This window comes from Arachis hypogaea, chromosome 6, assembly GCF_003086295.3.
Source record: "Arachis hypogaea cultivar Tifrunner chromosome 6, arahy.Tifrunner.gnm2.J5K5, whole genome shotgun sequence".
Taxonomy (NCBI): Eukaryota; Viridiplantae; Streptophyta; class Magnoliopsida; order Fabales; family Fabaceae; genus Arachis; species Arachis hypogaea.
Genome location: NC_092041.1, coordinates 2,035,031 through 2,045,867, shown reverse-complemented (window position 1 = coordinate 2,045,867; position 10,837 = coordinate 2,035,031). Strand labels below are relative to the sequence as shown.

General features: G+C 34.6%; 2 protein-coding genes across 10 annotated transcripts; one reads left to right on the top strand and one right to left on the bottom strand.

Annotated features, from left to right (window-relative positions):
* Positions 1–2,499: 2,499 nt before the first annotated feature.
* Positions 2,500–5,253, bottom strand: LOC112695277 (SKP1-like protein 11). Of its 7 annotated transcripts, none has more exons than XM_025747546.2 (5): positions 5,071–5,253; positions 4,602–4,662; positions 4,105–4,221; positions 3,327–3,625; positions 2,500–2,876 (listed from the first exon to the last, which is right to left on the bottom strand). In XM_025747546.2, exons 2-5 carry the CDS (start codon positions 4,651–4,653, stop codon positions 2,703–2,705), a joined length of 642 nt encoding a protein of 213 aa, XP_025603331.1. In that variant the 5' UTR covers positions 4,654–4,662; positions 5,071–5,253; the 3' UTR covers positions 2,500–2,702. The 7 variants fall into 7 exon arrangements, with proteins under 7 accessions (XP_025603331.1, XP_025603334.1, XP_025603332.1 ...); XM_025747549.3 differs by having other exon boundaries at positions 4,105–4,185; XM_025747547.2 differs by having other exon boundaries at positions 4,606–4,662.
* Positions 5,254–5,532: 279 nt separating this feature from the next.
* LOC112695275 (pentatricopeptide repeat-containing protein At5g04780, mitochondrial) lies at positions 5,533–10,837 on the top strand. 3 transcript variants are annotated; one of them, XM_025747545.3, is made up of 3 exons: positions 5,533–5,891; positions 7,130–7,317; positions 7,519–10,837. In XM_025747545.3, the coding sequence occupies exon 3, from the start codon at positions 7,762–7,764 to the stop codon at positions 10,555–10,557; it is 2,796 nt and encodes a 931-aa protein (XP_025603330.1). In that variant the 5' UTR covers positions 5,533–5,891; positions 7,130–7,317; positions 7,519–7,761; the 3' UTR covers positions 10,558–10,837. The 3 variants fall into 3 exon arrangements, with proteins under 3 accessions (XP_025603330.1, XP_025603328.1, XP_025603329.1); XM_025747543.3 differs by having other exon boundaries at positions 5,536–5,891; positions 7,438–10,837; XM_025747544.3 differs by having other exon boundaries at positions 5,744–5,891; positions 7,457–10,837.

Genomic DNA, 10,837 nt, shown 5'->3' with positions numbered 1-10,837 from the left:
AGTTAAAAATCCAATTGACCATGCTATAATTAAATAATAATTATATCAAATTAGTATATTTTTTAAGTTTTGTTAATTTATTTTTTCTAATTTAAATGTATATACTATATAACAATAAATAGAGATTATTTAAGATACAAGTAATTTATATTCTAATTAAAAAATTTTGAATTCAAATACGTTTTATTGATACAGAAAAAATCTACATCTATGTAATTTTTTCATCCAAGCTATCCAAGTAGTTTCAATCAGACGCGTCTCCACAACTCTCTTACGCGTTTGTTATACACGCACCTCATATAACATAAACCTTGTTCTCTTCTCGAGTTTTCGTTCTTCTTCAACCTAATAAAATTCGTCGTTCTACTCGGTTCGCATTTTTCTTCTCTGCTCGCATTCTTCATTATTGATCTGCATTGAATTCAATGTAATAAGTTCCGTCGTTTTTCTTTTTCGCTTTTTTCTTCAATCTACACTTCTAAATAGAAACAATGAATGATTCAACTTCAAATCAGTTGAATGAGATTATTACGTTGAGACAGCTAGAAAATGATTGCTGCATGCTATCACAATAATCTTAAACACTGAATAAAGTAAAAGGAGGCCACTGAACTGAACAACATTCATTTGGTGAATCAAAATCACAAAGGTCACCAAAACGAACAATGTTCATGTGGTGAATAAATGGTGATCAACTTTCAATTAACAAGAATAGTATTTCTCCTCCTCTTCCTCCTCCTCCTTCTTCTTTCAAATTCGCGCACGTAGGTTCTTCTTCTGCTTCTTCTTCTTCTTCTTCTCGCACGCAGATTCTTCTTCTTCTTCTTTTGTTATAATCATCACCAACAACACCAACATTTTACTCGGTTAAGTGGAGTTGCTCATTTTGATTCATTTGATTGTTAATGTATTCAGTTGAGTCCTTATGCATGCAGAAATATTTTTCTTACTGATTGAATGTTTATCACGTTTTATTCAGCACATGATTGGTACTCAGTTCAGTGGTGTTGGTCATTTCGATTCACCTTATTGTTATGTGTTCAGTTGACTTCTTTTGCATGAAAAAATGCTATTCTTGATGATTGAATGTTTATGACGTTTCAACACATGAATGTTGCTCGATTCAGTGGAGTTGCTCATTTTGATTTACTTGATTGTTAGTGTGTTCAATTGAGTCCTTATGCATGTAGAAATATTTTTTTGGGTTCATTTCTGTTCTACACAATTTAAAACTCTTCCTCTTTACCTTCTACTGCTTCTTCTTCACCAGGGAGAGAAAGCGGAAAAGACAAAAAAAAATACAGTAGCAATAACAACAAAAGAATGAAGATAAAGGAGAAAACACGTGAAGAAGAAGGCGGATGCGAATCTTTGTTGCTGTTTTCGTTTGTTTCTGGTTGTTCCTTGCCAACTCTTCTCGCGATTCTTCTCCAGTAGTGGTTTTCGCAGAGAAAGTCACTGAAATTTGAGTGAATTTGAGACAGGTTCGAAGAGAAAGAATGGTTTTGTGTTGAGGAAGAAATAACGTTTTTCATAATGAGCGCGAAGTAACGAAGGGTTTTTAAGCGCGTGTTTTCACTCGTCATTAATGTGCATGACTATATTTGGACTGGGACCAACTTAATTATATGGTTACATGGATGTATCGCGCACTCGTATATTTTAATATATATTCTATACAATAGCTAATTTTTGTGTACAATTAGCATGATTGATATTTTTTATTGTCTTTCATTCAATTAAATAGCTTTTTTAAGTTTGCTAATAATGAATTTATAAAGTTTACAATTCAGATTTTAACTAAAAGATTTTATTGGAAAGACGAGAATAAAAAATATTCTAGATGTGTTTATTTTTTCTATAATTATATATATTATATTTTTTAAAATTAGATTTAATAATAAGTAATAAATTTAATTTCTTTTAATGTTTATTTTATTTTTAACTTATTGATTTAATTCTAATACATTAATAATGTAAATATATTTAGCCAAATATATTACGTGATGATAATATATAAAAAAAAATTATTATTATTAATCCTGATCCCATCTATATTATTAGTAATTTTGTAATATTAAACTAAAGTAACAAATTAGTTATAGTTGGTATGATGATAGGAATGCTGCATTTGCTTGAACAAGTACAAAAGCAAAGAGGAAGTTAGGCAATTGCCCTGTTCCCATCTCTTCCATAAAAAATGTGTAGATCAATCGGTAAGAAAAAATTGTATGTCTAAGTGCAACAGAATTTATTATTTTTAATTAATATTTTTAATTAATAGTCTAATTTGTTTAGTTTAATAATATAATAATATATTTTTAGTCTACATTATTTTTAAATATAATTGACTAATTATTAATCAAAAATAATAAATTTTGTTAAATATTTAATACTTTTTGGACTAAGAATAATATTACATCATTCACATGTAAAAAGTAGTACTTGAACTAAAACTATGCATATTGCCCATATAGGTCAACGGATTTAAATTTTAAATTAAAGAAAAATAAAACTAAATTAAGTACTAATAAAATGATGACAATAAAAGAGGTTTAACTAAATATACAATTGAAAAGAAAATGGTACGATATCAAAAGAGCCAAAACACTTTCTAACATCCCCATATTGAATACAGGTGTTGATCATCATATAGAAAAAAATTTAAAACAAATAAAATTAAAGAGTAGACAAGATTTGTTCTAATAAAAATGTGGGTACTCCTTGCGATTTTGTTCTTCCTCTTCAGGAGTGAAGCCATGATCTTTGATGTTGAAGATTCTGCGTATCTCATCTATTTTCTTTCCCTTTATCATATTTTTTATAGTTCCGTATATCAGATCCAAGAGATTTCTAATCTCAAGATAATTTGCTGCCTAAATTTACAATAAAAAAATCAATCCAAATATACCAAAATTAATTTACAATGGGCACTAATTAATGTTATTTTATATTAGTTCTACAAATGCTGCCAATAATCTAAGAGGGTAATGTGATCAACATTAACATTAACAATAAAGAAAAGAGAGCAAAATATAGTAGAAGACTAGAACTCTAGAAGTATATACTATTATAGTATTATATATAAGAAACCTTTTTAAAAGTTAGTATATGATGAAAACCAATCAATATTTTTTTCTTTTTGTTTTTAATTAATTTTCAGTGGAAAGACAAAAAAAATGGCGATTATAAAAATTGAAGAGAGATCAAAAGCAGTTTTTATTTTTTTTACAGTCATCTTCGTTAATATATAATAGTATATCTATATTCATAACATGCATGTGCAATAGTGTATGAGAAAAAAAGAGAATGAGAGGATTAATCACCATCAACAAATCATAAAGGCCGTTAGAATCAACATTGAGAAATTGAGCATCCCAAGCCTCAAGATCTTCTTGGTTGTCGTTGTGGTGGTGAGTGTGGTGTGTACAATAATCGATGACCTTCTTGAGAGTCTTGGAGTCGACGCAATCCAATGGAATCTTGCTCTCTTCATGGTTGTACGACCCATCTTCAATCATGTTGTTTATGATCACCGAATGTTGCACCATCACTTGTTCTTCCACACTGAAAATCTCCTTTTCCGAACTGCATAGCATGATCTTCTTCAACGGCGAACCCATCACTAACAATAATAATAATGTATTGCTTCAACTATTTGATTAATCAGAAAACCAAAATGTTTGGAGTTCAAGGACTATGTGTGTATAGTGTATTTATATGATGTAGATAACAGCACCGACTCTCTTATTTTTTGGTTTAAATCTTTTATTTACAAATTATAAATATAATAATTTCGGGTATTATCTTATCTTATTCGAGAGATAATTTTTGAAGATCTTTTCAAATCTTTTACTATTATGAAATCTTTGCGGCCAAAGTAACCGATTCTGTTAATTTGTTATATTTTTAAATTTAAAAGTACCACTTCTTTTTTAAAGAAAAATATAGTGTTTTCTGAAAATCGGACATAATAAAATAAAATAACAATAAGAATAAAATAAATAAATAACAATAAGAATCTGTTTAAAATTCTATTTCTTTTGAAAAAAATAAAATAAAAAATTAATATTCTGAAATTGAAATTTAGACTCATATACTTACAGGCTAGTAAGATATATTCTGGTTCCTGCCTAACAAGTGCTCCACCAACAGGTTTTATGCACCATGCACTAAGCCACTTCTCTTTAATTGACATGATTTCAATTAGTAAATCAAGAACTAGAATGCAGAAAAATAGGGCTAATGTCACATATGATGTACACTTAACAGAATAATTCAATATAGCTCCTCTATCATCTTAAACCAGAGTTAGTTGGTGGTATACAGTTACCAAAGTTCTTAAACACACCAATGCAAGATGTACTTCAAAATTAAGCAATTTCAAGTGGAAAAACAATTTTTATGAAGAGATAATTCAAGCTTACATTAATTATTGTATATATCCAACTATGAAATTTTCTGTTTGTCGTTTAAAGAATAGCCTAGAAGATGCAAGCGCCATATAAATTACTTAGTGAATAATCTGTATTATGAATCAATTATTTGATTTATTTCAATATAATAAAATAGAATAACAGCTTTAAACAATTTAAACTCACTCACGGTTGGAAGAAGGCCACTTATCCATTGTCTGATGCACAAAAGCTCCATCCGTTTTCCCTGGCAAGGAATATACACCAACATATCAACACATTTATGTTTAAATTTCATTGCAATTTATACGTGATAAAAACACATATCAAAATCATAGTTGATGATGATATGCAGAATATTGTAATTATATTAAAACAGGATAGAGAATCGTTTATAGTTTCTATTGTTTATTGAAAATTTCGCTATTAATCGTTTATGATTTCAACAAAAACACAAAGCAGCAGCAGCACAGCGGAGCCACAAAACACACAACAGCAAACCAGAACCCACAGCAGCAAGCCAAAGCCAGAGCAAATCAATGATTTCAACAAAAACACAAAACCCTATAATCATTCAATGATTGGTTGATTTCAGAACAGAGAGTCAGAGAATAAAACGAAAAATGAAGAACAAGTGCACACCAAAGCCACTGACCTTCGAGAAGGCGACGACTGTGACAGGACGACCGCGAGCAGGACGAATCCGATGGAGGATCGGCCGAGCGAGGAAGAAGACAGCGAACAAGGGGTTTGACTTGGATAACGCCGACAGTACGAAGAAAGGCTCCTCGGACAGCCACGAACGGCGGCAGTGGATCACCCCATTCGGCGGCGGTGAATGCTAGCTAGGGTTTTTCCTTTTTGTTTTCATTGAGTGAAGGAACGAATGAAAGTAAGGAAGACCAGCAAAGCGTTCTTCTTCTCCCCCCTCCCCTCTTTTCTCTCTTATCTCTCTCTCGCGAAACGACGTCGCATTAGACAAACCGGCCGGTTTACGGTTTCCTCCGGTTCTGTCATGAGCAGTTTTTAATGACGAACATAATCATTTATACTACCGGTTCCCATCTTAAATGACACCGTTTTGATATTTAATTAAACAAAAAAGGAAAAGGGTTCTGCCGTTGAGTTTCAGTCTTTCACTCTCCTCTCCCTCACGCAGCTTTTCCAAGTTCCAAAGGTCTTCCATCGCGCCGCCGTTCGTCTCACCCTAGCCACCCGTCGCGCCGCCCTCCTGTCTCACCTGGTCGTTCGCTATCCTCCCTTAGTTCGCCAACGCGAGCATCTCCAGGTCCTGCTCCGCAGCTCTTGCCCGTCGTCCGTCCGTCGTGTGCGTTGGCAGCTCGCCAGTGTTCGTCGCCAGCTCGCCGTCGTCGTCACCAGCTCCCCATCGTCCGTCGCCAGCTCGCCAGTGTTTGTCGCCAGCTTCCCGTCGTCCGGCGCTCTCCCTCAAACCTCTGCTCACTACCCTCTCCGGAGGTAATGCCTCGAATGCTCAGTCAGTGGCTCAGTTCTCAGTGTTTGTTCTTGGTTGATTGGCTTTGCTGAGTTTGCTCCCTGATGATATTTTATTCGATAACTCTGTTAATGTCTTAATGCTTGATGATAATTTGATAACTTTGTTACTGATTCACTGCTCAATCTTGATTTTTTTTTCTTTTGTTGTTAATTTTTCTTGATGATCAATTTTGTCCTCGTTCAGACATTCAGTGCTTTTTTCTGTTCTTGAGTTTGTTAAAATTGGGAAACTTTGTTAATTGTTGTACTTGCCTTGTTAAAAACTTAAAATTATGTTAAAAACTTTGTTAATCTATGTTAAATCTTGTCAATTTTTGTTAAAGTTGTTAATTGTTGTGCTAACATAAATTGGTCAGTTTTGAAGTTAATTCAATAAAGAAAAGCATAAATTGAATTAGTTAGTTAATTCAATGAATTTTTCTTTCAATTATGGATGATAGGGTCAACCAAAAAACTCTCAGTTGTGCATCTTTTGATTCTTCTGTATAAGTTTTTTGCGAATTTTTTATGATTGATTAGAAATTTTCATGTTGACATTTCATATCCATATTTCCTTTTGCTGAGTTTGTACTTTGATAATATCATAACACTTTGGTTGTTATAATACTTTAAATTTGAATGATATTTTAAGGTTTATGTTAGACTATAATTATGTTTTAGTGTATTTATTTATATTTTATTTATTATTTCATTGTAAAACCGTTATTCCAGTTAAACTATGGCTGAACTAATAAACCAATAATAAAAACGGTTCGATGATCGGTTCGATTTTGAGAACCTTGGTATACACCTAAATAGGTACCTAAGGAATTTTGTGTTGGACGTTTTTGTCTCCAAAATTTTTTTTATTGCATTGCTCTGAACTTTATAAAAGTAAAATATATAAGTCCCCATCTTAGTTTTTATTTGGACAAATAAATTCTTAAAAGTATATTAAAAGAACTTATATATCTTACTTTTATAAACTTCAATAACTTCACTTCAACATAACGACCTAAATTTTTTAGGATCTATTTGGGTAAATACTCTTTTTTTTTTCTCCTCTCCATAGTCCATAGTAAGAAACGAAGCCTCCCCTCCCTCCCGGCCTGAGCAGTCACACACTCAGTCTGAGGCTGAGTCTCCCTTCCCTCCTTGCAGCCGCCCATCTCTCAACCTTTAGCTTCCCTTTTTTCCTGACTTTTTCTTCTCTTGAACAGTGACCCCCGTCTGCCAGTGTTCTGCTGCCCTGAACTGCATCAACATAATTAGCATACCCATTGTTGCTGGTGTTCTGCTACTTTGCCGATACCCTTGAACTTGGTGGTGCTCTTCAATCTGGAAAACAAAATAAAAAATAAAAGTGAAGTGGCCAGGCTGCACCTCAAGTTTTCATCTTTGCTTTCCTGTAAGCCAATTTACCCAATATTTGATATTGAAATTCGTGTTTGGCATTCGTTCATACTGTTTTATCTGAAAGTGATTCGTTTTCTGACCCAACCCAACATTCTTTTTGTTGAAACCATAGCAATTCTATTGATACACAGGGTTGAGGATTGGAATTGTGGTTTTCGTGTGCATCTTGATGAATGTGATTGTGTTGGTGTAGGATAAGGAAGAAGAAGAATTATAATTCAGAAGAGGAATTTGAGAAGAAAATAGTTCATTTCATCACTTTTCGTGAAATTGTAACGCTAGTGTTTACTCTTATTTATACTATGTTTACTTAGAGGTAATCTTATTGTTGTAATTAGGCCTTGCCCAATTATACTAATTACACCATCACCATTTTGGTTAGTTAGACACCAACAACCACCTTGTAGGTTTACAACATTCATGGAACAGTGTTACTATGGTGTCAATGAACAGAACCCGTCTAAGGCTTTGGTATATTAAATTTTTGCCTCACTCAATTTTCCAATGCTTGTACCTCCCGTTCAAGAACCCAACCATTCAAACCTTTGTTTCACAAGCCGCTGTAGATTTAACATCTCAATACTCCACACAACCCTCAATATCCTACTCCAACCTGTTGTCTCAATGTGTTGCCACCAAGTCCCTCCATTTAGGCATGGTGGTCCATGCCCATATGATCAAATTTGGGTTTTCCAACAACCAAAGCCTAAAGAACCACCTTGTGACAATGTATTCCAAGTGTCACCATTTTGGGGTTGCCCGTAAGTTGGTTGATCAAAGTGCTGAACCAGATTTGGTTTCTTGGTCTGCTTTAATATCTGGCTTTGTGCAGAATGGGCTTGTTAATGAAGCCCTTTCAGCCTTGAGTGACATGTGCATGTTGGGTGTTAAGTGCAATGAGTTCACATTCCCTAGCGTCCTTAAGGCATGCTCCATCAAGAAGGACTTGAACATGGGCAAGAAGGTTCATGGGATGACTGTGGTGACAGGTTTTGATTCTGATGGCTTTGTTGCTAATGCTTTGGTTGTTATGTATGCTAAGTGTGGGCAGCTAGGTGAGTCTAGGAGATTATTTGGCACAATAGAGGAAAGAAATGTTGTTTTGTGGAATGCCTTGTTCTCTTGTTATATGCAGAGTGATTTCTATGTCGAAGCAGTGGATATGTTCAAGGACATGGTTCAGAGAGGAGTGAGGCCTAATGAGTTTAGCCTTTCGATCATATTGAATGCCTGTGCTGGACTGCGGGATGGTGGTCTAGGAAGGATGCTTCATGGGATTTTGCTGAAGTTGGGACATGATTCAGATCAATTTTCCAAAAATGCATTAGTTGACATGTATGCAAAAGCTGGGGAGAGTAAAGATGCTGTTGCTGTTTTTCGAGAAATTAAGCACCCTGATATTGTGTCTTGGAATGCAGTTATTGCTGGTTGTGTTCTTCATGAGTGTAATGATTTAGCTTTGATGCTTTTGGAGGAGATGAAAAGCTCTGGAACTTGTCCTAATTTGTTTACCTTCTCGAGTGCTCTAAAGTGCTGTGCTGCAATGGGGTTGAAGGATTTGGGCAGGCAGTTACATTCTAGTTTGTTAAAGATGGATACTAATTCAGATTTATTTTCTGCAGTTGGGCTAATAGACATGTATTCAAAGTGTGAAATGATGGATGATGCTAGAATAGCTTTTGAACTGATGCCAAAGAAGGATATCATTGCATGGAATGCTTTGATTTCTGGTTACTCACTTTGTGGTGATGACTTAGAAGCAGTCTCCCTTTTTGCTAAATTGCATCATGAGGATACAGATTTCAACCAAACTACTTTATCAACTGTTCTCAAATCCGTTGCCACCTTGATGGCAATTAAGATGTGCAAGCAACTTCATGCACTTTCCATCAAATATGGAATTTATTCTGATTTCTATGTAATAAACAGCCTACTAGATGGATACGGAAAGTGTAACTACATAGGTGAAGCTTCAAAAATATTTGAAGAACGAACTTGGGAAGATTTGGTGGCTTACACATCAATGATAACAGCATATTCTCAATACGGGGATGGAGAGGAGGCTTTGAAGCTATATCTGCAAATGCAACATGCAGATATCAAGCCAGATGCATTTGTCTGCAGTTCTCTTTTAAATGCTTGTTCAAATCTGTCTGCGTATGAACAAGGGAAACAATTACATGTCCATACCATCAAGTTTGGATTTATGTCTGATATTTTTGCAAGCAATTCCCTGGTTAATATGTATGCAAAATGTGGAAGCATAGAAGATGCTGGTCGCGCCTTTTCTGAGATACCAAAGAGGGGAATAGTCTCATGGTCTGCAATGATTGGGGGGTTGGCTCAACATGGCCAAGGTAAACAGGCTCTTCAGTTGTTCAGTCAAATGCTTGAAGATGGTGTGCCGCCCAATCATATTACTTTAGTAAGTGTTCTTTGTGCATGTAATCATTGTGGTTTGGTAAGTGAGGGAAAGCAGTATTTTGAAACAATGGAAGAAAAATTTGGTATTAAACCTACACAAGAGCATTATGCTTGTATGATTGATCTACTTGGACGATCAGGGAAATTGAATGAAGCAATGGAACTCGTAAATTCCATTTCATTTGAAGCTGATGCCTCAGTTTGGGGGGCGCTTCTTGGAGCAGCAAGAATCCATAAAAACGTAGAAGTTGGTCAGAAAGCTGCAGAGATGCTTTTTGTTCTTGAGCCAGAGAAATCCGGTACCCATGTTCTCCTTGCAAATATATATGCATCAGCAGGAATGTGGGAAAATGTTGCAAAGGTTAGAAAACTTATGAAGGAGAGCAATGTAAAGAAGGAGCCTGGAATGAGTTGGCTTGAGGTCAAAGACAAGGTATATACGTTCATTGTTGGAGACAGAAGTCATTCTAGAAGTGATGAAATATATGCAAAACTAGATGAATTGAGTGATCTTCTAAGTAAAGTTGGATATAGGCCCATCATAGACATCGATTTACATAACGTGAACCAGAGTGAAAAGGAGAAGCTATTATATCACCATAGTGAGAAACTTGCTGTAGCCTTTGGTTTAATTGCTACACCACCTGGAGCCCCGATAAGGGTGAAGAAGAATCTACGGGTTTGTGTTGATTGCCACACGTTTTTCAAATTTGTATGCAAAATTGTGTTGCGGGAAATTATTGTCAGAGATATTAATAGATTCCACCATTTTAAAGATGGATCATGTTCTTGTGGTGATTATTGGTAATATCACTAAAACGACACATTCTTCCATTGTGACAAGATTCACGGATTCTTTACATATACTTCTGCTATTGTTTTATAACCAAGATAGATGTGCCAATTGAAACAGCAGAGATGATATAAGGTATCTTCTTATGCTCATTTCTACCTCCTTAATTTTGGGATTAGTGTTTTCCATAGTTTTGGCTAATCACCTACTGTAATGCCTTTATGAAGAGGAGGAATCCCTGTATATTTGTAGCAAATCAATCATATTTTTCATTATTCCATCTCTTATTGATAAA